This window comes from Podarcis filfolensis (assembly GCF_964270895.1).
Source record: "Podarcis filfolensis genome assembly, chromosome: 1".
Classification (NCBI taxonomy): domain Eukaryota; kingdom Metazoa; phylum Chordata; class Lepidosauria; order Squamata; family Lacertidae; genus Podarcis; species Podarcis filfolensis.
The window spans coordinates 56,561,598-56,587,660 of NC_139604.1; the positions used below are offsets into that span (position 1 = coordinate 56,561,598).

Below are 26,063 nucleotides of genomic sequence, written 5' to 3' on the forward strand. Positions count from 1 at the left end.
CTTGGTTTTAACTTTACAAGAGCCAGACATTAGTACGAAAAGAGTGTTAGAACTAATACAAGTATTTGGTCAAGTAGCAGGTTTTAAATTGAACAAACAAAAAACGAAAGTATTGGATAAAAACCTAACAGCTGCTGAAAGGGAGAAGTTTCAGAGTGAAACTGGTTTGACGGTAGCAAAGAAGGTGAAATACCTAGGGATTAATTTGACATCTAAGAATGTGAACCTATTTAAAGATAACTATGAGAAATGCTGGTCAGAAATTAAGAAAGATCTAGAAGTATGGTCAAATTTGAGACTTTCCTTGTTAGGCCGAATTGCTGTTATTAAGATGAATGTCCTGCCTAGAATGTTGTTTTTGTTTCAAACATTGCAGATTTTAGACAAAATGGATTGTTTCAAGAGGTGGCAAAAAGATATATCTAGATTTGTCTGGCAGGGCAAAAAGCCCAGAATAAAATTTAAGATATTAACTGATGCAAAAGAAAGAGGGGGGTTTGCCCTGCCGGACTTAAAGCTGTATTATGAATCAGCGGCGTTTTGCTGGATGAAAAGTTGGCTGCTTCTTGAAAACACAGACATTTTGGACTTGGAAGGGTTTAACAACAGATTCGGCTGGCATGCATATATATGGTATGACAAGGTAAAAATTCATCAAGGCTTTAAGAATCACATGGTTAGGAAAGCATTGTACAATGTTTGGATTCGATATAAAGATTTGTTGGAAAACAAAACCCCTAGGTGGCTGTCACCAATGGAAGCTAAGGAAGTGAAAAAACTTAATATGGAATCCAAATGGCCAAAGTACTGGGAAATTGTAGAACAGGAGGAGGGAAAAGTAAAACTGCAGAGCTATGAGAAATTGAAGTCAAAGGTAAGAGATTGGCTCCATTATTATCAGATAAATGAAGTTTTCAAACAGGACAGGAAAATTGGCTTCCAGGTGGAGAAGTCAAAACTAGAAACAGAGCTATTGGAACCCAATACTAAGAATTTGTCAAGAATGTATAGCTTGCTGTTGAAATGGAATACACAAGACGAGACGGTTAAATCAGCTATGATTAAATGGGCACAAGACATTGGTCACAACATTATGTTTGCTGACTGGGAACAGTTATGGACCACCGGCATAAAGTTCACGGCATGTAATGCCTTGAGAGAGAACATCATGAAAATGATTTATAGGTGGTACATGACCCCAGTCAAGCTTGCAAAAATTTATCATATGCCCAGTAATAAATGCTGGAAATGTAAGGAAACTGAAGGTACTTTCTACCACCTTTGGTGGACGTGCCCAAGGATTAAGGTATTCTGGGAAATGATTTATAATGAAATGAAAAAGGTGCTTAAATGCACGTTCGTGAAGAAACCAGAAGCCTTTCTCCTGGGCATGGTAGGCCAATTGGTGTCAAGGAAAGATAGGACGTTTTTTATGTACGCTACAACAGCAGCAAGAGTACTGTTAGCAAAGTATTGGAAGACACAAGAACTACCCACACTGGAAGAATGGCAGACCAAGGTAATAGACTACATGGGACTGGCGGAGATGACCGGCAGAATCCGAGACCAAGGGAAAGAGACGGTGGAAGAAGATTGGAAGAAATTTAAAATCTATCTTAAGAACTGTTGTAAAATTAATGAATGCTAAAATGTTTTGGGTAATGCAAAATAGAATTGCAGCGATTAACAATTGGATATGAGAAATAAGATCTAAAGAAAGTGTTATATTGAAATTAGGGGATGCTGAAAAGATTGATAACAGGGATGCAGAAAGGGGAGGTATGGGGAAGTCGCTGAAAGAAGGTTCAAGAAAAGAAAGGTTAAGAAAGTATACGTGTTTATATGTTTGTATGTCCATGTATTGTGTTGTATTGTTTTGTATTATGTGTGGAAAAACCAATAAAAAAATTTATTAAAAAAAAAAAGAGAGTACTTTAGTTGTAGCAATCTTGACTGACAGGCCATTACATTTTACTTCTCAACTGTTGCGTTTACCATAGGTTGCTGTGTTGAGGCCAACAGAGATACCACCTGATGAGTCTCGCATATGCTGCCCCTTCAAGGTTCTGTAAAGCTGCTTTAAAACTACACAATCTAGACTGCCAATTCACCTGTTTCCATTTCTGTGTGGAAAATTGTGCTTTGTGAAAGGGAAGGGAAATATTTCCCCTTTTCAAAAATGTTCACTGTCATTCATTCCCCTATTTCCTGCTTAGTTAGGAAATGCCTCTACTTTCCTTAATCAGGAATCACATACTGATTGTGACAACATCACATACTATCTAGGTACATGCCCATATCACAGAAGTCAAAAAGAACTGATTTGATTAACAGCAGTGCTTTATGGGCTGATCACTGAATCAGTTTGCTCTCAGAGGGCAAGCAAAGCATTCAGGATTGGCAAATACTTGTACCTTTCTACAGCAAACCTCAGAAATCACGGGAAAGAAGGCTTTCAACACAGATAGGTTCATAAAAATATCCCCCCGTCCAATTTTGCGGTAACCAATATAGTAAACCATACCACATTCACACACATAGTGGATGGTACTTCCAGCTTTAAACAAAATATATTTCAAAGAGAAACATGTACTCACCTTGATGATGGGTGGGGCTATAGCCAAATATTTATCACCGTTGTGGTAGGTGATGGATTCTTGTCCAATGATTATAGCCCCTCCAAATGGCTCAGGCACTGTAAGGAATGTGTTTGGAACAGGCAAGTGATTTTTTTTTTCTTTTTAAGCATCACAAACAGAAGAAAGGAATATTCAGCAAAAAAAGAGATTCTAGTAAGTAAGTAAATAAATAAATAAAAGAACTCCCTTCCCCCTTTCTTCTTATTCTGTATAGGATCCTCCCATCTCTGCTTTTTGTGCACTTAATTATATTCTCACCTAACTGCAGTTTGATACACACAGAATCTCCTGCTGACCACAGGAAGACAGCCACCTTTTCAAGGGAACAAAGCAGTTTGTAAGTAGAGTGAACACATACACCAAGGACTAAGAGAGAAGTAACAAACCAAGAGAGGAATTTACGGAAGTCAACATGCTAAACATATATCTGGTTGCATAATGTTAGTGATATCTATTAGCAGCAACAAGTGCAGCTGTTATTTCACAATGAGTTTTTCATCTTGCAACTGAATTGACTTTTGGACAGCCTTATTACACCACATTAAATATAGGCCGGCAAGAAAATAAATTAAGTTTACATATTCTTTGTAGGCCTCTCACAAAGCTACCAGGTGAACCTATTTTTCCATGTATAACATGCCCACATGTATAACACGCCCCCTATTTTTGGGGACTCCAAATGAAGAAATCCCACATATGCACTATCCATGTATAAGATGACCCCCCCCCCAATTTTAAACTTGAAAAAAATAGGGGGGAAATATAGTCTTATACACAGAAAAATACAGTATATCCTGATCTATCCTTAAGATTCTTATCAACTTGCACATTCAGTTGGCTCTGTAGCTTTGTCTAGGAAGTTGGCTGATCAAACAAAGGGTTAAACTAGGGGGTGGACCGGTGCACATGCACAAGTCCCACCCACAATATCCTAGGGCATGTGGTTTTCTTCAGATCTTTGCACTCAGAGGGATGTTCCTAAGCATTGGTAAATCTGAAGAGCATCCTGGGGACACTGGATGCAGTTTGAGTCTTTATGTACTGTGGTAAACAACCAAACAGAGTTTCTAAGTCTCAAGCTTCTCTTTCTAACCCACTCTTCTGTTTCTCTCTCAGAAAGCCATAGAGAAATAGAATCATAAAGACATTCAAATCCTGAAACAAGCAAGCACCTGAAATATTCAGGAGCTATAGGGACTCCATGCTCCACCATGCTGTGTTAACACACCCACCAGAATGTGCCATTATGTTTTGTCTACAAGGAAAACAAGCCATGTGTTACAATTTACAGGTTTGCCCTGTAAGTATACTGGGTAGTGCTGATGCAGCCACACATGGCTCATTTTCTCTTCCCCCTTGTAACCTCAAAAGCCTACTTGCTTTTGGACTTCTTGTTAAATGAGAAGCAAATCTGAAAACCATTAAAAACATTTTTTAAAGCAGAGACAGAGAGAGGAGCGGGAGAGGGAGAGGGAGAGAAAGAGGGAGAGAGAGAAGAAGAAGAGTTTGGATTTGATATCCCGCTTTATCACTACCCTAAGGAGTCTCAAAGCAGCTAACATTCTCCTTTCCCTTCCTCCCCCACAACAAACACTCTGTGAGGTGAGTGAGGCTGAGAGACTTCAAAGAAGTGTGACTAGCCCAAGGTCACCCAGCAGCTGCATGTGGAGGAGCGGAAACGCGAACCCGGTTCCCCAGAGAGAAAGAGGGAGAGAGAGAAGCAAAGCCATTACAGTGTCATGGAGCCAGATTTGGAAAGGAGAAGCAATGCAGTGACTAATGCTCCATATGTCATCATTTGCAAAGCTATACAGGAGGGGAGAACACGATGCTATTATAAGCCACTTCAATGAATTGCAGGATTTATGTGATTTCATTTGGGCTGAACTATAAAGATGCTACAGCATAATCAAGAAAATTGGAAGCTCTGGTGCACAGAGCTTCCCCATTATATTGTACCTGATGGTTGCTATACAAGAAGCAACTGCTGTGTTTTTTTTTAACCTCTAGGCAGCTGAAATCATTAAGTCTGAGCAGTGGCTAGAGATAATTTACCAGGGCTGAAACAAGATCCTACTAGGATAGAAATATATGGCTAACTACTGCAAGTAGTAATGGGCACAAAAGGTAACAAATATGGAGAATTAGTGAGTAGGAAAGTAAGACGCTCCACTGCAACATGAATCCCACCAGGAAAATGGGGAGCAGATGCTACAAGATGACTGCAGGAGAAGATACATGGAATATTCTTGAGAAGTATACACAATTGACTTCTGAAATAAGAAAAAAATGCTGCTTTTTCTATACGCAGGAAGCTGCAAGCTTATTTTTAAGCATCTACAGATAAAGATATTTTATGTAGATGAACTGACCTGCAATCACCATGGAGGCTTCAGCCTCCACATTCTCCTGTTTCCAGGGTCCCTTGTTAAACTCCTTCTCACGTAAAGACACTTCATATGTCTTGACATGCCGGCCCTGGGGATCCTAGAGATGGAAACAACAGGTATTGTCATGAATGGCACAAATAAATCTGTTCCAGAGGGTTCCCCCAACCGTTAGGAGCAAATTTGAGGAGGACATAGTCTGGAGGTCCAAAACTGAGTTCTCATTATTTCAACCAAAACCTTCCATTTCTATATAGGTATTGCTGAAAAGGATTAAGTGTATTTTCTATCGCTGGTGTGATCTGCATTGTCCTAGTGGTGCAGCAATAAAACTGCTAGCACATTTGCAAAGCTAAACAGGGTCCAGTATGGTTTCAAATTGGATGAGGGACTGTGTGTTAGGATCTCTGCATTGCAGTGGGTTGGACTAGATGAACCTTGGGGTCCCTTCCAACTCTATGATTTTATGGCTATGTTCTATAATAAGAACACATTTTTTTAAAAAAGTGCAGTGGCTTGGATCCACACAACCAGTTCTACCTGTCCAAGGGATCTTTGAAATTGTGTTTACTGAAAAGCATCCATTTCACCCCACCCACTCCTGGCTAACAGTTTTGAAAAATCCAGATTTGTGACAAGGAATATGGAACCTGGAGCTGGTCATTATTCTGAACTAAACAAGGATGTGACATTTTGTCTACCAAACACTGGCATCTCAAGTGGAAGTAAAAATAAAATAACTCTGCTCCAACTTCACTGCAATGAATAAGCATTTTCAGTTGGCATGGTAGCAAACCAAGCTCTAATATTATGTGGCACATACACACTGAAGCCAAGGATGGGTACAGGGAAGGATTCTTACCTACACCAATAAGGCAAGAAAAATATGTGCTGATATTTTATTGGGCCAACATGAGGAGAGCAGGAGATGCAGCTTGCAAGGGTTTCCTCTCTCTCACACACACCATCTAAAAGTTTTATCAGGATTTTAAACTGTAACTCAGCATGGAAAGGGGAAGAAGAGAAGGAGCCAATCTTAAATTAAAACCTGTAAAGGCTCCCAATTTGTTCTGGGGGCTGGATCAGGGCTAGCTGGAAGCACCAGATAAGACAAATCAGATGAGGGGGACCATACACAGCCCTAAAAAAATTCCCATCCCACTTTTGTAAACAATTTTAAATCCCTTATACGAGAATGAAGAGCTAAAACACATGCCTCTCATTACTGTGAAAAACATTGGCTACGTTATATTAAACAGTTTGTTGGCAGACATGTTGCCTAACAACCATTACACAAGAATGCATGGTTCATTGGGAAATAGGGCAGCAACATCGTTATACTAAGCTGGAAATATTAATACTGTCAGATCTTGCTATTTTATGAATAACCCATGTGATGGGAGTTATGTCTCACAGATCTCCCTACCCCCAGATGAATAGAAAGTGCCTGAACAACAATAAAGCAAGCCAACTTGATACAGGAAAAAGAAATATCATGATTAAAAGCTTTTAAAGCAGGATTGTCACATAAGCAGGCCATTCAGTTGATGATATCATACGATGTAATGCAGAAAACAGATGATATCATATGATGTAATGCAGAAAACAGAATACCGATATAAAAAGGGACAAGTTTTGCAGTCTACAAATAATAAAAACTGTGAAATATCACAAACACACACAAAATGTTTTGCTTTTTACAAGTGTGCTTTGACAGATACAAAAACCTAGACATTAGCAATAGCCCTGAATCAAAAAGTGTTCCAAGACTACTGGCCACCACTTGCTCTGCCAGCAATTTCCATTACAACACACAGACCCAATATTGGTACCTGGTAAACGAAACAGATGGTTGGAGGCTGGCACCCATACAGGAACTTGACATCAATGACCTGCAGCTCCTCCAATCGTATGTTAAACGCCTTTAATTCCTTATTTTCCCGTTCCAGAGGAATGACCTTGAAGAGGCCATCATAGAGTCGCAGTCCTATCATCCTGCACTCTGGGTCAATTATACCAATTATACCTGTCTCCGAGGGACGACCAATACGATCCTAGAAGAAAACAGGGAAAACCATTTCAGCAAGCTTCATGTCTGATGTTGCAGTTTCAGTGAAATGTGCAGGATGGAGCCCTCTGAAATCTATCAAATTGGCTTTTGTACACTAGCTAGTGATTTCTTCTACTTCAAGTTTGAAAAACTTTTTCCTACAACATACACTGTTCAGCTGTACCCTGTTTCTACCAGCACTAATATTTTCTCTGTTGGTACTCCTATGCCTTATAATCAGTGTCAAACAAATATCGCCAGTTTAAATATGTGACAAATGAATGATGGGTTCTGCCTTTCATTGTTAAACTAGATGCTTTATATAGTAAGTTTGTGCATGCTCAGTCCATACTTTCCAATTCTGTATTGTGTTACCCCTGTATTAGCTGTATCTGAAAAAAGTACCAGTCTGCTCTTTGCCCTTTAACACAAGCAGAATCTTCTGCTGTATGACAGCTCCTCGTAAAGATTGTCCTCATGCTGTAAAGAAATACTGGGCTGTATTTCTGTGCTGTCTTTCCATTCATAGGTGGCTTGTTGATCCAGCAGAGGCATCTTTGACCCAGTAGGAGGCAATTTTCACTAAGCCCACCTTTCTCATATCGATTTGAAATAGATTTGAGGAGGCCAATGAAGGCTTCCAGTGTTAGAAACTGAGCTATGAAAGCTAGAAGCTAAATGACACCTTAAACCTAGGTTATGGGTGCAGCAATGGAATGTCTAAGCGTGCTTTTTTATAACAAGAATAAAAAGCTGAAAATGAATGAACTGCAGCTAAAATCTTCTATTCATTTTTCACTTGGTCTAGTCCTTGTCTGAAGACTGCAAAAAACAAAGTTGTGGTGTGTGTCTAAGCTGCTCCAAATGCCTCCGTATCAGAGCATGACAAAAACAAGTCCCAGTTCTCCCAGCAGTTGAAAAGGAGTTCAGACAGCCTCAGAAGCACAACACAAGTGTTGGCATGATCCCTGGCCCCCTTTTCCAGCTCCAATGAGTGGCCAACCAGATACCTTCAAAAAGTCCACAAGCACGGAATGAAGGCAACAGCCCTACCCCTATTTCCCCTCCTGCACGTACTCATCACTGTGCAAATATCAGCTTTCTGCAGGACAGAATTCAGTCATAGAGCGCAGGTTCATAATGACTGTTGGGATCAGACAGCAAAATGTATGTTTGATTTTTGACAGCATGAAAAGCTGGATGAGTAAAAAGAGTCAAATAAATATGAACATTATACAAGTGGTGCTGTAAACAAGCAGAGCTACAAGCACATGACAGTCATCAAAAGAAAATACACTGTAACAGTAAATCGGTAGAAGGAGACCAAGACTCAAACCCCAACGGAAAAGTGCTGAGGAGATGGCCTGTTCAGTTATCTACTCAGCAGATTGTTAGATGTAGCACAACAAGAATGGTTACCTGAACGGCATCGTTCCTTAGGTTGAACATGGACTATTAGCTTTTTGGAATATAGGCTATAGTTACACAAAAATACACAACAATGTTAAGCAGTCCTAAGTCAATCTCCCTGCTTACCTGCACATTGCCATGGGCTCGGGTGATAATGTCAATGCTCTCCCCACTTTGTTTGTATTCAAGGATGCAGGCATTATATTTTGCTGTCAGAATAAAGAGCAAATCCTTGCTCTCCCCCTTAGGAGAAACAATACAATTAGAAAGTCTTCCAAAAAGGATTCAACTGAAAAAGCCTCCTCAACCACACCTTGGACCAGAGAACATATTTAACCTTTCATTTATTTAGAAGATTTACACTCCACTTTTCCCACAGAAACACAAAGCAGTTTACAATTTATAATACAAATAAAATACTTGTGATTAAACTAATGCTTTGAAAACTCTTCATTGTGTGGTTTGTTTTTCCATTTAGCATTTCTTCTTTCTATGATGGACAACAGCTGCACTGACTTTAGCCTGAGTACCTCCTGAAATTCAAAGTGTAGTTCTGTCAATTTTATTTGGATGCCAGGTAGATGCATGGTGAATTAGAAAGACCATTAAAAACTCAATCACCATTTCTGAAGGTTCCTAGAAAACTTCAGTTAATGGATGACATCCATCTTGCCCCAAATGCTCCACAAGGCATTGCTCTTTTAACAGGGAATTACTGGGGCTAGCTGGAAGGCTAGGTAGAGTCAGGGTAGTTGCTGAAGCCTTTGACAGGCTGGCAGAGCCAGATCTATCTTCTCCCTCCAGAGATCAGTCGAAGGTGGAATCAGTTCCCAGGATTGATCTCCTCAGCAGCAACGAAAAGGAAGCCACTTTGAAATAGCACTCTTCAAAGTCCAATCACAACTATATTAAACATGAATGGACCAAACATGAATGCACATCAGCTCATGGCAAAGTGGCATTGAGCACATCACCCTTACGTACCAAATTCAGCCTAGTCACTAGTTGTGAGGACACAGTCATACCATAAAAGCAAACATGCTTTTCAAAGGCACCCTCAAAGCAGAACTGAAACAACTCTTCCCACGTATTATTGGAATATAAGAAAACATGCAGTTCAAACAGCTAGCAGGCAGGGGTCCCTCTGTTTTGACTGTTTTTAATTCTGAATTTTAAGTTGTTGTAGCTAGTAGTAACACTGCACAATGGGGAGATGCAGAGCCCATTAAAAGGTGCATACTAAGCACCAACTCTGAACAGCTGGTACAAGCCAGCCAAACAAACAGCTGCAAGGAGAAGGTCATGTGGACCCCGATGCCGGGACAGTATTTGGTTGCGGCCATCCAGCTCCAGGACACAAGCAAAAGACTCTGGGTGCAAAATTCGCCCGCAGCTCGTCCCTAAGAGCAAAGCTCACCTTGGGCCGGAAGAGCTCCATGACGGCGATCTTGCCATACATGCCCACCTCCTTGACGGGCCGCAGCCCTTCCGCAGTGACCACATAGATCTCCAGGCGGGTGTTCTTGGCGATGAGCAAGTTCAGGTCCTCCGCGGAGGTGAAGTGTCCTGGGCCCGAGACAAAACATTGCGAAGTTGCCGAGGCCGCAGGGGAAGCTGCTCCTCCCGCCGCCGCCGATCCTCCCCCTCCGCGCGGCCCTCCTCGCTTTGGGCTTCCCCTCCACGCACCGCGGGCCGTTAACCGCCCCCTAACCGACTTCTTCCGCCCGCGCCTCCCCTCCCCCCGCTTTTTTTCCACGGCACCCCCCTCCCGCCATTACCGGTGACGCAGCTGTTGACGGCCGTGGGCTTCTGTGCCGTCACCACGTAGTTGCACGACATGGCGGTATCGGGGAGCGGGGCTGCTGAAGACCCGCGGAAGGCGACGGGGTGAGGAGGAGGAGGAGGAGGACGGGGAGGGGAAGCGCTGGGCAGCACAGTCTCCAAAGGCCACCAACCACCTCCGGCACCAGAGAGAAAGCGCCAGAGCGCCCGCGCGCCGCGCCGGGCACCACGGGAAATTTGACGAGAGGGGCTGCTGAGGCGCGCGCGGCAGTGGCAGCGCCCTCTTCCGGTCAGAGGGGTGTAAACCTTACCACTCTCCTCCGAAAAAAAAGAAAAGGAGGCGGGGAGACTTCCCCCACCCCCTCCCGTCTGACTCCGTGCGGAGCGTGACTGGCCCTGCGCGCTACCGCCAACTGCCGGAGCTCGCGCTGCCGTCGGCCAATCGGCTTCTTCCCCCCCGCCCCTCGTCAGGCAGGGCGCGCGTGGCTGATGCTGTGAGCCAGGCGGAGTTTGGATTGCAGGGCGAAGTCTCTCTCGCCTTCGAAAAGGGAGGCGCGTAAAGGCAGTAGTGACAGCCACACGGTGGCCAGAAGCGACTTCGCCTCTCGCCCCTGAGCAGCCGCCGTCTCTCTCTCTCCCTCAGGAGCAGGAGGTGTCCCTCCTCGCCTCGGCCGCAGGCTCTCGGAGCATCCTGCTGAGCTTGGTAGCCCGGAGTCGCAGCTCCAGAGGGGCAGCATGCAGGTGAGACCCAGAAACGTCTGGTCTCCGTGAGGCTGAGGGAAGGGATGTTATTGGGTTTCTGTCCCACTCCTCTTAAAACCCCTGTGAGGTAGGCGCTAGCCTGAGCGTGGCCCCAACTGACCCATGAAGCCTATGGCTGAGTTTGGGACTTGGGCTAGAGAACTGTGCTTCAGATCCAGCACTGCTGCTCTTACACTGATTCTGCCTCAGTCAGAGCAGAGAATTGGTTTTGGTCAGCTGTGTTTGTGCGATCACTGGAAAGCAAGGGAAAGAGTCCCTTCCATTAAGTCTCTGAAGCCCTGCGGACTGAGGTAAAGCATCCGAAACAGGGCAACTTGTGACTTGGGAATCAAACGTCAGTCTCTTTGTATCGGTCCCTTGCAATGTTTGTATTCTGCCTTTGTGTTCACTCAGGAATATTCAGGACAGCTTAGGGTACAAAGAAATAATAAAGCAAGTATATATAGTGTTAGAAGCCCAGTCAAAATAACTGTGAAGCCAATGGAGCTAACAAAAGAGGTGTCAGAATGCTTGGGGTGGGGACCTGAAGGTTTGCAGAAGTAGAAAATATATTGGGGTGATGGGAAACTAAACAACTCAATGAGGACGGAAGGACTGAGCATGTGATTAGTGGCCACAGAATCCCACTGATGGGGGGAGACAGAAAAACAGGGAGATTGAATATCCTGAAAGAAGGCATAGCTGGCTGAAACTCTGAAAAGGGATATTCTACACTGCAACATTTTGTGGCAGCTCCCACTTGTATAGCTCTGAAGGGCACACTGGCTAATAATTATCAATTAATAACGCAGTCAGAAGACTCAGCAGATAATTAAATGCACTGAATCAGAAAATCAGGACCAGAGTCCAAACTCGGCTACTACCCATGCCAAATGTTTGCTTAAAGTTTAACAACAGGAGTTTGACCTGGTGCCTAAAAGTGAGCATGGAGGAAGCCAGACACATCTCCCTGGGCAGCAAATTGTCAATTCCTCATTTTCTTTTGGTGGGTTATGTCTCCGCTGTGACCATTTGAACCATTTTGCATTACCTGGATGTGACTTTGGGGCCCATAGTATATATGATTTCAGAAGATTAAGTCTAAGACCCAGGAGTTACAGGGAAATATCTACTTCTACAGGGTCTGTTACATAAAAATGCTGTGGCGACTTCATAAAGAAACCCTTTCACCTTCCTTCTGGCCTTAGAAGTGGCTACCAGATATTGCACTATAATGAGCCACCTGCACAAACATGAAGCAACACTAGGAAAGCTGCACACATGGTTTTGTTCTTCTTTCTAGCCCCAAGCTAAAAGAAAAAACAAAAAAGCAAGTGCAGCATCTATAACATTCTGAAGACTGGACGTGGATATTTCTCAACCATTAAGAGTCTGCAACTCTTTAGGACTAGGAGGGAATATGAGAAGTGTCAGGTGATGTTGTCACAGACTAATACTGTTGCAGTTGCATGACCAGCTCTTGATGATCTGGAATTAGTTATTTGTTGCTACAGGTCACCAAATGACTACTAAATTACAATACTGTTGAATGACTAACATACTGTTACCTACTTCACCTTCATGTTCTAAAGACCTCCGAAGCACAGTAACTGGTGTGTCTGCCTCTGTTCTGTGGAACAGAATTCCTGTCAGGCTATGACAGACACCTGCTATCTGCATGTTTGACTGTCTAATTAGTATTGTTTTTACATTTATCTGTTATATTCTGTGTTTTTAGCTGTTTTTGTTGCATTTGTACACCTGGTGACGTTTGTGGAAGTCAATGTAATAATAATAATGCTATAGGATGAAGCAGGCTGGAAGACTCAAAAAATTAAATGGAAAATATATTGGGTACAACTTTAGACAAAGAGTGGACATGTCAAAATTATGCTTTCATTGTTACATAAAGCTCAGTTTTGATTCACAGCTGCTGCTCTTTCTGCTAATGTAGAGGAACAGTTTTTTCGTGGATGGCTAACAAATTCTACCAATGTAATGGCTGTCTTTGGCATGACAGAAAGCATGGAAGGTGAATGACCCAATCTTCATATTTTTTGAAAGCAATATCAGGTGGTATTGCAAATGCTAATGAATGGGTGTTCTAGTTACTTTTGTGGTCTGCCTTTTCACTCTGCTATTCAGAGGTGTTTGACGTGGGAAATTCATGGGCTCAAGCATTATACACAGTTTGCATGTGTCTCTTGCAATAATTCTTTTTTCAGATATTACAACAAAATCATGAATCACTGGTACAATTGCTTATAAGCACTTGTAGTGTCTGAAGCTGGTTGGACAGTCATGAACTAGAAACTACTTCCATGTGGAAGGCTGTGTGTATGAGAAACTTTTGTGATGTTTTCCTATTCTAGGGTTCAAAGAAGCTAGTGAACACAATTCTGGGTTGTGCAGACGATGCATTGGCTGGAACAGTGGCTTGTAATCCTCATCTCCAGATCCTGCATGGACACAGAGTGGCATTACGTGCTGACTTGGAGAATCTGCGAGGCAAAGTGGCACTTATTTCTGGAGGTGGTTCAGGACATGAGCCTGCACATGCAGGTTAGTGGGATCAAAGTTATGGGAGCTTTGAGTCTGGGGGAGAGAGTTTCAATCTGGTTTCCCTCACTTCACTTAACACTGGCATTTCATGAATACAAAGAGAAGAGGACATCCTGTGATCCCATATTTCTGGACATCATGAACTGAAAACTTTTGTGCCACAGTTCTCCTGGCAGCTGTAGGATTCAGTTATTGGAGTTAAGATAAACAGCCACAGAACTAGAGTGTGAGCAAGATGCTCCCAAAGCAGATGCAATACCCCTATGCCTGTCTTCTTTCCTCAGGGTACATCGGGAAGGGAATGCTCACTGGAGTGGTAGCTGGTCCAGTATTCACTTCACCTGCAGTGGGTAGCATTTTAGCAGCAATTCGGGCTGTGAGGCAAGCTGGTGCAGGTATGGCATCATTTTTGGTAGATGAACATCTCTCGTGAGGAAGGAATATCACAGAATTCAAACCGTCTCTCTTCTGTAGTTGGGACGCTGCTAATAGTGAAGAACTATACTGGGGACCGTCTGAACTTTGGGCTGGCATTGGAACAAGCACGGGCAGAAGGGGCTTCTGTGGAGATGGTGGTTATTGGTGATGACTGTGCCTTTACCAAACAGAAGAAGGCTGGCAGGAGAGGACTATGTGGCACAGTGTTAATACACAAGGTAGGAATCATCCATTCCCAAATTCAGAACCAACATTGTCATTGACTCAGGACCCCACTGTACAGTAGTATTACCAAAGTGCAAATAATGCTTTGAGGCCTAAGAATGTTGTAGAGTGTGAGGTGCCCATAGGCATTCCTCCCTGCATATTGTGCCTGAACTCCTAGCCACATAAAAGCATGATTCTTCACACAGCCATTCTTCTCCTTTAGTCCTGACACACCTGGCTTTGTCCCTGTAGTATGAAGTGAAGGAATGTATGCTAATCTGCTGTGATCCTTTTGTTGAGAAATCAAAGCAACATTTTTCCTTACAGTTGTTTATGTTTAGGTAGCTGGGGCTCTGTCTGAGGCAGGTTGTGGTCTGAGTGCAATTGCTCGCAAGGTTACTGCTGTTGCACACTCAATGGGTAAGTGTTTAAGTAGCTCTCTTTGGGGGATAAGCATCTGGCCAAAGGCTACATTATTATTGGCAAATCAAGCAGTCTAGCAAGGTCGTGCTGGCTAAATTTATTATGCTGTCTTTTATAGGGTTTATGGTTTTGACATGCAGTGAATGTATTGAAGATTTAAAATTAATGATCCCTGAAAGAAAGAGAGCCCCAATTGTGTGGCTGAACCTTTGTGGTTAGTGTATAAGATTTGGACTCGGCATTCACCATTGCCTAGTTTAACCTCCCACACAGGATTGTTGTGAGGATTAAATGGGGAGAACCATATACACCACCTTCAGGTCACTGGAGGAAAAGGTGAGGTATAAGAACTTGAGAAGAGCACTGATGGGTCAGATCAAAGACCTATCTGTCCAGCTATGTGGTCCCTAAGTTCCCAACCAGATGCCTTTGGGAATTCCATAAGCAGAACAGAAGTGCAATAAGACACTACCACTCATGATCTCTAATAACTGGTATTCAGAAACATGCTGCCTCTGATAATGCAGGTAAAATAGCTATCATGATTAGCAGCCATTGATAGCTTGATATAAGTTTAATTAATATGAACAAATAACGTTTCTGTAATTAGCAGTTGATCCTCAAGACTGCACCTTTTAATCCAAAACTACATTGCAATATTGTAGTATCATTTAGAGTTGTAACCCAGGGCATAAGCAGAACATACACTTTTGTCTATTTTATACTGATGCTGAAACATCTGTATGGAAGGTGGCATTTTATTTTTGCACAGGCACCCTTGGAGTTAGTCTAACCCCCTGCAGTGTTCCTGGATCTAGACCTACCTTCCAGCTTGCTGATGATGAACTTGAGCTGGGCTTAGGTGAGGAATGCGTTTCCATCTACTTCTTTAGAATGTCCTCATGAGCATTGTCTCTTTGGGACTGCATGCCGTTTGTTTTGGGACTCTGTCCATGCTCTGAGTTATTAGTTGTGACCAGTTCCATTCCATCATTGCAGGCATAGGAGTCAGTCTGAGGTGCTATCACCTATGATTCATGGGTGTCCATTATCAGTCAGACACTAACAGGGCACAGATATGTTCTTTTACTATTTTTCTTTTGTGTGTAGTTTGAGTTCACTGGCTATATATCACTGACTAGCATGATTAGGATTTCATCAATTAGTGCCCTTAAACTCAGTCATCTTCTATTTAGAAAGAAGACAGTCATGGCATGTGCCATAACTGATATCTGAAATCTTGCTCTCCCTCTAGGAATCCATGGTGAAGCAGGTGTGCGCAGGATGAAGGTAAGTAGCCTGTCACCTTTTTGCTAATGACGAAGTACAACCCTGCCCCCTTACACATGTCCTCTTCACAGATAACATCAGCAGATCAGGTTGTCAAAATAATGCTGGATCACATGACCAGTCACTCCAACGCTTCACGTGTGCGACTCAAGTCTGGTGAGTACAATTTTGAGGCTGGCCTATATATTATTCCTTCTACTCAGAGGAATCTGGGAATATTTTTTTCTGTGGCTATTTTTCTATATCTGAGCTGTAATATATATACAGTGCAATATATACAAAAATGCTTGTAAAATCACATCATGTAGTGAGTTTCTATTACAATATCAGCAATTGCTGGAATGGAGATTTACTGTGTGATTGGGCAGTCATTGATCAGTAGATCCAGATGTTAGCTCAGATGTGGAGAAATAGCCATGCAGAAGCTTTTTACATCACCTTTTGCATATTAAGTATAGTGTGCAGATTAGTCTTCAATCTTACTCACTTTGTTTTGGCTTTCAGGTGCTTCTGTAGTCTTGATGGTGAACAATTTGGGTGGGTTATCCTACCTTGAATTAAGTGTAGTGGCTGGGTCTGCTGTGCGTTGTCTTGGTAAGTTTCCCTTGTTAGAATATTGGTTAAGTGAGATTGTCTAATTCTGCATTGTGTAAAATTAAAAACTATGCAAAATTACATAAATGAGGCCTGTAAAATACCAGATTGCCTAGATACCTATAAGGTGAGAACAGAATTTGGAGCATGCTTAATTGTGCAAAACTAGCATTTAACGTTCATAGTGATGCCTAGAAGTTTAGAATACTTACGATGCAGATTATATGTAGTTTGATAAAGCTCATCACATTTTACTTATTAGACCAGCTTTAGAAAAACTCATCTTTTCCAACATCCAAGGCGGGATGCTTCAGCAGTAGAGCACATGCTGTCCAGACTAGTATGCCACAAGCTAAGAGTAGGTGCAGTGTGTAAAAAAAGAAAGAAAAAGAAAACATAGAGCAAATGGCTTGAAATGTATATGATGAAATAAATCACACACTATAAAAAAAACAACAGGGCACCAATCAGCTACTGGGGACAGTAGCTTCACAGTTCCAGATATGACAGCAGAATGTTGAAGCTTAATTTGGTGTATCTCCACCAAACATTATATCACTGTGGGACATCAATATGCCATGTTCTGCAAGACTGGGATATATTGAGAAGAACCGTTATGATATCAGAGGATCACACAGATGTTCAGGGAAAAAATGCACAATACCTTTCATAAATCCATCTGGCTCCACCCTGGCAGAGATGTAATGTTCCTAATCATGCTTCTTAGTTTCTCTTGCTTCATCACTGCAGAGAGCAGGGGCATCCATATTGCCCGAGTTTTTGTTGGCTCCTTTATGACTGCACTGGAAATGGCAGGTGTCTCCCTTACTCTTTTGCTTGTAGATGATGAGCTGTTGACTCTCATTGGTGAGTTCTTGAGATACCAGTTTTCTTCTCAAATTTGCAACTTGAAAATAAGTTGTGACTTAATTGATCAGGGTGTGTGGGATGTGTGTGTATGTGGTATATGTCTTGAAAATATGTATTACGTGTTGGAGGCTCATTTTCTTCCTGATAATGAGTACATTCTCCTTCCAATACAGATAAAATAGATAATACAAATTACATTATTTCTCTCGATCCAAATGCCAGCATTTCCTGACAATTTGACCGAATGTCTCCAACTTGCTACAAGCCCAGTGATGACACACAATAACTCAAAAATAAATAAATTTGAACTTCTCATTAATAATATAAGTACTGTCTTGTCAGACTGCCCAATTCTGTTATGTTGGGCTTGGTTATTTGGGGTTCATAACCAGACTTTTGTGGCTTCTGCTAAGAAAAATGCTCATGATTTTTAAGAGTCCATGTGTTGATGACTTCATGGATATGAACCAATGGTGTTGTGAAACTATCAGCAATTGTATATCACAGTCTTGTATTCCAAATTCTAGATTCCGACACTACAGCTGTTGCGTGGTCACAACCTGCCAAGGTGCACGTGTCAGGCCAGAAAAGAGTGAGAGAGTCAGTAGAACCCAAGGAAGAGGAGAAAGATGAGTCTTTTCCATTTAAAGGTACAGGCTGAAGCATCATCTCTCTCGCCCTGATAAATTTATTGCCAGATTCATCCTGTCTGCTGAGACTGTGGTTCTGCCTTTGTGATGGCAGAATGCCCTTCTCTCAAGAAGCATTGAGAGTGAAAGTAATCTGGAGACACAAGCAGCACCAACAGGAGCCATTGTGTCCTGTTTGAAGGACTGGATGAGCAAAAGGCTGATCAGGACAGTAAATGCCTTTTTGCCAGAAATGTTGGCTTCTGTTTTGCTTCACTCTTGTTCTCTCATTATCTGTATGACATAGAAAACAAAAATCCTTTTATACCCCAGTTTCTCCATCTGTAAGTTAAATACATTCCTAGGTAGTAGTATTTGTAGCGTTTCTTTCTGCATATGCGAGCAATTGGATGTGTTTATCTGTGAGCTGGCCTTTCTGTTTCTGCACCAGTTAATCCATGTATATTCACAATGACTTCAGCACAAAGTGACTTATACACATGACCGGGCCATCATAGATCAAATATCACATGCAGAATGTTTCATATTACTTTATTCATTTCAAATACAGAACTTTTCAGCTGAATCATTACAGATTTTCAGCTGTTTCATCAGGTGCTGAGTAAACAAGTGATGAAAAATCCAGCATGAACTGAAATAGCCTGCTAGTAAAGTGATATGTTTGGATAGAGTTTACCCTTACACTCACACATTATATGAAAGGGAAATGCATAGCAACATCAGTACTTGCTCTGTAAGACAAAATGTGAAACTGGGAGCCTTACCACTATTGAAATGAAATAGCTATTCCCATTTCATTTAGCACCAGCCACCCCCTACATGAGAGCAGTTCTAGAGAAGGTGTGCAACACACTGCTGAACCTACAAGAGGAGCTCAATGATCTAGATCGGGCCGCAGGTGATGGAGACTGTGGCAGCACACATGCACGAGCTGCCAGAGGTTAGTGCTCTTCCGACAACTCCCTTCCTATTTTTGAAGCACATAACCTCTGCTTGTGTTCCATTATAGACTTGGGGTTGTAAGTTAAATGAATAAAGACACTGGTGTACTACTTTTCTGCAGAACAGAGAATATGAGCTGGATGGATTATATATGCTGTTTGATGATATGTTGATAAAAAGTGTGTTGGAATCCACAGGGTTCCATCTTATCCCCTATGCTATTTAACATCTATATGAAGCCTCTGGGCCGTATTTTTGATTGTAGGTTATTTTAAATGTTTTTAATGTTGCACTTTAATTTGTTGTAAATCATCCCAGGGTGTTGAAGGGTGGGCAATAAATTAAAATACCATAATAATAATATTGTTAAGCTAAAATAGAGCAAAGAATATGCTGAAAGGTAGTAAATTTGTTCCGGTTCAGGAGGGAACAGTAGGCTTGGTGGCCTACGTAAAATGCCCTTCTGAATCTTCCTGCTGCTAAAGGACTCTTCAGAGATGCCATAGATTGAATATGATAAAAAGGTGTTGGTGTGGGAAAACTACGGTATGTACTCTGACTGAAAAAGGTTGTTGAGATCTTTTCCCTTGATGCTTCAGATTGCCATACTAATTGAGACCAGTGGCGTAGCGTGGGGGGTGCAGGGGGGGCCGGCCGCACCGGGCGCAACATCTGGGGTTAGGGCAAATCCATGGGTTAGGGGGCGCAAATCCACGGGTTAGGGGGCGCAAATTACTTGCCTTGCCCCGGGTGCTGACAACCCACGCTACGCCACTGATTGAGACATATCTGCAGTATTGCAAAATTAGTGAGGGCCCCTCCAGACATCCTTTTTATTGTATATTCATGATTATTTGTGTTCTTGATCCTAATAGAGTTGTCCCAAGCTTTGGGATGGTCATACTGCTTCAGTTCCAATCAGTGCATATCCTGTGCTGAAAACCTGTAGCTCTTTTTAACAAATGTTTAAAATGTTCATTTTTGTTCTTCTTTGTTGCATGATAGCCTCTCCATCCAATGTGGTAGCATTGGAGAAGCATCACAGCAGCATAAATCTGCCATTTATGCACTATTACCGTGTTTAAAAACACATTGCAGAATACACCTGCAATGAACAGGAGGGGGCCCTAGCCAGATGAGAGATTGTCAATTTTAACCAGTGAGTGTTGTTTCCTCAGCAATCCAGGAATGGGTGGAGTCAAAACCTCTACCACTGTACCCCTCTCAGCTGCTCTCTGCCCTAGCAAAGTTACTGCTGGAGAAGATGGGGGGTTCTTCGGGGGCGGTGAGTGTTAGAAGAATTTGGATAACCTGTTTAAGGTTGCTCCTTGCTCTTATGTAAGGGTGATTGGTACTACTAGAATTTGTGTGTGTAGTGGGAGAAGGAGCAACAGTTAGGAAAAAGTAGCAAATAAGCATTTTTACTGCTGACACATATTCTCTAAAAATGTGGCTCATGTTAGGATATGGGGTGGGAGATGATCAGAATATTTTAAACACTTTCACATGGAGAAACTGGGAGCTTCCTAGTTGTGAGACTTAAACTAGCCCTACAACAAGCAACTCTTTAGAGTGCAATACTGTATCCCTTTCTCATCAATAAATGCTCTTTTGCTGAGAAATTAAGTTTTTGAATTTTAATATCTAATATACAGAACCGGCATATTCTCATAACTTAAAAATTAAAGCTTTTACTAAATTGGAGCAAACTTGTATGCATGTAGTAGTTCCAAAATACACTGAAACTATTTCCACTGAGAAAACTAAATGTAGTCTATTCATGCAACAGACAGTTGTACTAGAATAGACTATGCTACTTCGGAGGTGGGGCACATTTTGGAAAGAAGTTCTAACATAAAAGGAGTAAAAAGGTAAAGGGACCCCTGACCATTAGGTACAGTCGTGGCCGACTCTGGGGTTGCGGCGCTCATCTCACTTTATTGGCCGAGGGAGCCGGCGTACAGCTTCCGGGTCATGTGGCCAGCATGACTAAGCCGCTTCTGGTGAACCAGAGCAGCACACGGAAACACCGTTTTTACCTTCCCGCCGGAGCGGTACCTATTTATCTACTTGCACTTTGACATGCTTTCGAACTGCTAGGTTGGCAGGAGCTGGGACCGAGCAACGGGAGCTCACCCCGTCACGGGGATTCGAACCGCCGACCTTCTGATCAGCAAGTCCTAGGCTCTGTGGTTTAACCCACAGCGCCACCTGCGTCCCAGATAAAAGGAGTATGGTTAGGCTAATTTCTACTTACAAAATGTTTTTAGTGTAGAGGATAATGCACAAATGTGATCTCTTGCCTACAGTCAGAAGTGCTACAGTCCATTTTACTACCTCAGGACTCTAGTCCATCTCATTCTGTTGTGTTTAGAGGTCAAAAGCTATCACAAAGGGAATTCATGAAGCAGTGGTGTTGGACAATGGAGACACAGGTTTATATCCCCTTTTGTCTGATACTCAGTGGGTGCCTTTGTGGTTAGTTAGTCTCACAACATGGCAGATATGCAGATAGAAAAGATGTGCCATAGACCTTGGAACTAGGGTGGGCTGTAATTGTTTTACTAGGGCCACTGAATTCTGATTTTGATCTGATAGCTCTTAGACTACCTTGACTATGGAAACTTTATTAAAAGGTTCTTTCTTAAGACGCTTTTTGCTAAAAAGAAGTTCCATTCATCTTATTTTGTTAGATTTTATTGCATTTTAAACGATTTTCTGCCTCAAGCTGTAGGAGTAGATAAGGTGGGAATTGTAATATGCTAAAGAGAAATACTGCATGTGATTATTGTATCATTCCCCTAGACTTTATGAGAGATGAAACCACTTTGTTTTCTTACAGCTCTATGGACTGTTTCTAACAGCAGCTGCTCAGCCCCTACGGACTGATGATGAATTGGCAACTTGGTCAGCGGCCATGGATGCTGGTATTGATGCCATGATGCGGTGAGTGTGACCCTTACATGACTACAGCAGAGTAATTATACATGTGTTCCCTTGCTACTTCCATCCTTGCTATATGAGTGAGACTGTCTCTACAGTGAGAGGGATACACATGTGGAACCTACACTACTAACTGTATTCATCTGACAGGTATGGAGGAGCTGCACCTGGAGACAGAACTATGGTGAGTAATATGCCCTAGCACTGTCCTTCATTAAGGCCCCTTCCATTCCAGCTATTTGCTGCATATCTGCAGTGTCCCAGGAACTAATTTTAGGGGATATCTACATAATACCATGCTTGAGTTGTTGCCTTGTTAATTCAGATTTACTGTAAATACCAGCATAGATGCAAAAATTCCAAAGGTATGGCTTTGAATTTTTGGTGACAGTTTGTTTCTGGGGTGTTATAACACTTCTGAGGGTTGCTCCACTGCCATGCTGCCTCACTTGTGGTTTGGCATAGAAGGACACACTTGAGTCATTGTTTTTCAAGGAACAGCCATGGAAGGTTGTTACCCCTTGCTTTGATGTGAAGTATGGAGAAAGGAGGGTCTGTGCTCGAAGAAAATGGGTACTCTCAGACATGGTGCAGATGGGATACCGTGAATGCAAAAACACAAAATTCAGGAAGGTATGAGCAGTGTCATGCTATCCCATAAGAGCGGAATGAGAAGGGAAAGAAATCAGGAGAAGCACCTGAAATTTCTTCTTCTGCCATGGAGCTAGCTCAAGGCAAAAGTGACACCACTTATTTTTTGGCTTTACTTAGCAGTCATGGCTTACAGTCTTAACTATGGTTACTTTAGAATGCTTCACACATCTGCATATGCCAGACACTTGACACTAGCAAATTAGTGTAGTGTTAGTTAGCACAATTTATCTAAACAATAGTTACCAACATTAACTTGCCTTGTCCAAAATGTATGGAATATTTCCCATAACATTCAGTTTCAGCAAACATTTCCAGGTGTTCAAGGTTCAGATAGGAGACTATCCCTGTCAAGATAATGACTGTCCATAATTAGCCCTGATAGAGCTATTGTCCTCTTAATTATTCTTTGTCTCTTTGCTAGCTGGATTCACTCTGTGCTGCTGCTGAGCAGCTCAGAGCCCTGAAGAATCCACAGACTAATCCACTGAAGGTTCTGACCAAAGCTGTAGAAGTGAGTATGTTAATGTACCTACAACCCAAAGTGTAAAAAAACAAACAAAACCCTTTTGCATCATTTAGGAAGATGAGAGCAGGGAACTATAAGCAAGTTTTCTCGGGTTATAGATATGTAGTATATGTCCCATATCTGTAGTTCTGTGCATTCTCATATTGTCCAGTCAGCATAAGTCTTATTATCAGGCACACAGTATCAATTTCACTAGTAGTCCATCTGCAATCTGAAAAATTACCAAACACTTAAAATCATTAGGCAAAATCCTAAAGTGGTTTGTTTGCAGCATTAGGACTAAAAGGCATCACATCACAACAGAAATGGGGAGGACTAGTGTCCAGATGAAGGCTTATGGTTTCAAATTTAGAAGCATATGAAAGCTTTTGGTGGTATCTATCTACTCTTAATTCCTTGCAGATGGTGAGCACATAGGTATCTGTTTCTCCTCTTATAATGTCTTGCTTTTTTCTGCAGGAGGCAGAGGCTGCTGCTGAGTCTACAAAACATATGGAAGCAGCTGCAGGCAGGGCCAGTTACATTGGCTCATCCCGCCTAAATCGACCAGACCCTGGAGCTGTAGCAGCTGCAGCTATTCTTCGTGCAGTGATGGAAGGATTGCAGGTTAAAACAATTTAATTTAGTGGTGATTAATTTATTGTATATATTTATAAAAGTATATACCACTAAATCCCAAAACACATCAAAGCGATTTCCAACATTTAAAAGATAAAAACTACATTTAAAAAGCAAATATAAAAACTAATTTAAAAGAAAAAGAAGTTAAAAACAAGCATAAATAAACCATGGTGGAGGATGAACTCCTAATTGTCTGCATAAGCCTGGTGAAATAAAAAGGTTTTCAGCAGGCATTTAGAAGATGGCACAGAAGGTGCCTGCTGAAACTCTCTTGGCAGAGTATTCCAAAGGACTGGGCCAATGACACTAAGGGTTTGGTTTCTCATTGTTGTCAAATGAGCCTCACCAACTCAGGGAACACTCCTGCTGCTAATCTCAAAGGGATATAAAGGTTCAGGCGATCCCTGAGGTACCCTGGACCTAAGTTGTAGTGAAGCAGGCTGGGAGATTATTCTGCTGCTTCTATTGTATCCTCAAAGAGCCATGCAGCAGAATTGTTTTGAGTGTTCCATAGTATGGTTGTATCAGAAGTTGGCAGCATGCTGTGAGCCATTTGCACAATGCTTTGGGGATAAAATCACGCAGCTCTGTAGCGCCTTGGATGTCACTGTTACTGCAACTCTAGTTGAGGTGCGCATTGCAGTACTCTGTGGGGTCAATTTCAATTTATATGGCTTGATGATGTGGAAAGAACTCTTACAATGATGTGACCAGCTTCTTGCTCGACTGCCCATCCTGACTGGCAAAAGCTGGTTGGGAGGGGTCCTGGGTGCAGTGATACCTCCTTCCTTTGATTTAGCTCATAATTCAAGACTTGCTAAAATGTTGAATCACCATTCCTCTCCTGTGCAGGGCTCTCCATTGAATCGAAGTAGCTTCAGAATGGCAACATGATGTTCTTATAGTATCTTGCTTCTAATACTTCAGGCTCAAGAGCATCCTTGCAGTGAATAGTATCTGGTGTTTCTGTAACCCCATGCATAAGTACAGGTCTATGCTTTATATTCTTAGTTTTGAGATCATTACTTTGTACTTTATGAAATTTGGCTGTAATAAAGAGTCCTATCTTTGGAGTTGCTTGTGTTGTCACTCTGCTGCTTCATAATTTTTGCAGCAATACCTCCCCACTTAGGAGCTGTTCCTGAAGATCTTTGATTAAAGCCATGCATTGATAACATTTAACAAAACAGGAAGTTTGTACATCTGTTACTCAGCTATGCTGACTGAGGTTTCTAGACACCACCCCGCTGATGAAGCCAGGGTGGGCTTTTTTCATAACAGAAGAGAGCTGTGATTTAGATAAATCTGTGGCAGATAAGATGGCTATTAGTCATGATGTCCATAATACCTCCAGTATCAGAGATAGTGCCTCTGAATAGCAGGGGCTGGGGATCACAAACTGGAAAGTATGGCTGTTCCCAGGTCCACAGCACTGGACTAGATGGGTCTTTAGTCTGATCCAGCAGGCTTTTCTTATGTTAGTATGTTAATGGTGGGTGCGGCTAGAGGCAAAAGTAAGCAGAGCAATGGATTTTGGACACATTTTGTTTACATTATGGACACACAATTGTCAGAGGTTTCTACCCATACACCCTCTCCATCCAGGTAAACAAAAGAAAGCATTATCTTAGTTCAAGGACACACTCCAGCTAGGAAAAGCACTCAAGGAGAGCATGGATCAAGGCTGGTGATGAGACATGGCCAAGGGAGATGCTTCCATTTGGCTCCTGGCCCTGAGGTTCCCTAGCCCTCTAAACAAAGAGAATGCTCCTTTGAAACTACATTTTGTAGAGAAAAACTGTTTCATGGGAATAGATAAGCTCATATTTGACTTGGGCTAATCACTGTCCTCAATAAACCAGGTTTGTACTAGTGGCAGTAACTAAGGAGAATGAGATGTGCACACATATATACCCAAGTAGGAAAACAGAAATATTCAGACCTTAGAAATATTGCACCTTTTCAAATGTTCATTCTTAGCTTGCTAAATTACTTCCATGTGTGCAACAGTCCTGATAAGTTTATACTTCTGTTTCCTGTTGTATCTCAAAAGGGGGAACAGTGGCTTAATATCTAGTTGACAAATACTGGAATAATGCAACTCAGTCAATTTCTTCATAGAAAGCTTACCTGATATTGAATGGCTTGTCTAGGCAAGGAGAAATGGTATTAGAATTATACTACGGAGCTAATCACTACATTTGCAAAGAACATTTGTCAAGAAGCAGATCACGGAATGGAACTTTCTAAACAGCATTAAGGCTTCAATCCTAACCCTGTTTACCTAAGAGTAATCCCTGTTCAGATCTATAGGATTTATTGGTCTGTAGACAT

At 42.0% G+C, this 26,063-nt stretch overlaps 2 protein-coding genes across 5 annotated transcripts in view; one reads left to right on the top strand and one right to left on the bottom strand.

Annotated features, from left to right (window-relative positions):
• DDB1 (damage specific DNA binding protein 1) overlaps nt 1–10,490 on the bottom strand; it is a 28,729-nt gene extending 18,239 nt beyond the window's left edge. Inside the window, exons 1-6 of the mRNA XM_083580567.1 lie at nt 10,265–10,490; nt 9,904–10,052; nt 8,613–8,729; nt 6,859–7,080; nt 5,012–5,126; nt 2,598–2,695 (exon numbers count right to left, since the gene is read on the bottom strand). Coding sequence (XP_083436693.1) covers nt 2,598–2,695; nt 5,012–5,126; nt 6,859–7,080; nt 8,613–8,729; nt 9,904–10,052; nt 10,265–10,325 — 762 coding nt within the window. The 5' untranslated portion in view covers nt 10,326–10,490. The remainder of the gene's footprint in view (nt 1–2,597; nt 2,696–5,011; nt 5,127–6,858; nt 7,081–8,612; nt 8,730–9,903; nt 10,053–10,264) is intronic.
• Nucleotides 10,258–24,802, top strand: TKFC (triokinase and FMN cyclase). Of its 4 annotated transcripts, XM_083580725.1 has the most exons (20): nt 10,258–10,373; nt 10,912–11,009; nt 12,313–12,443; nt 13,382–13,571; nt 13,856–13,966; nt 14,046–14,227; nt 14,558–14,636; nt 15,412–15,501; nt 15,895–15,929; nt 16,001–16,085; nt 16,434–16,523; nt 17,274–17,390; nt 17,921–18,043; nt 18,846–18,983; nt 20,164–20,270; nt 21,828–21,931; nt 22,079–22,112; nt 23,004–23,093; nt 23,568–23,714; nt 24,582–24,802. In XM_083580725.1, exons 5-20 carry the CDS (start codon nt 13,873–13,875, stop codon nt 24,621–24,623), a joined length of 1,557 nt encoding a protein of 518 aa, XP_083436851.1. In that variant the 5' UTR covers nt 10,258–10,373; nt 10,912–11,009; nt 12,313–12,443; nt 13,382–13,571; nt 13,856–13,872; the 3' UTR covers nt 24,624–24,802. The 4 variants fall into 4 exon arrangements, with proteins under 4 accessions (XP_083436851.1, XP_083436849.1, XP_083436852.1 ...); XM_083580723.1 differs by lacking the exon at nt 12,313–12,443; XM_083580724.1 differs by lacking the exon at nt 10,258–10,373 and having other exon boundaries at nt 10,780–11,009.
• The last annotated feature ends 1,261 nt before the right edge of the window (nt 24,803–26,063 follow it).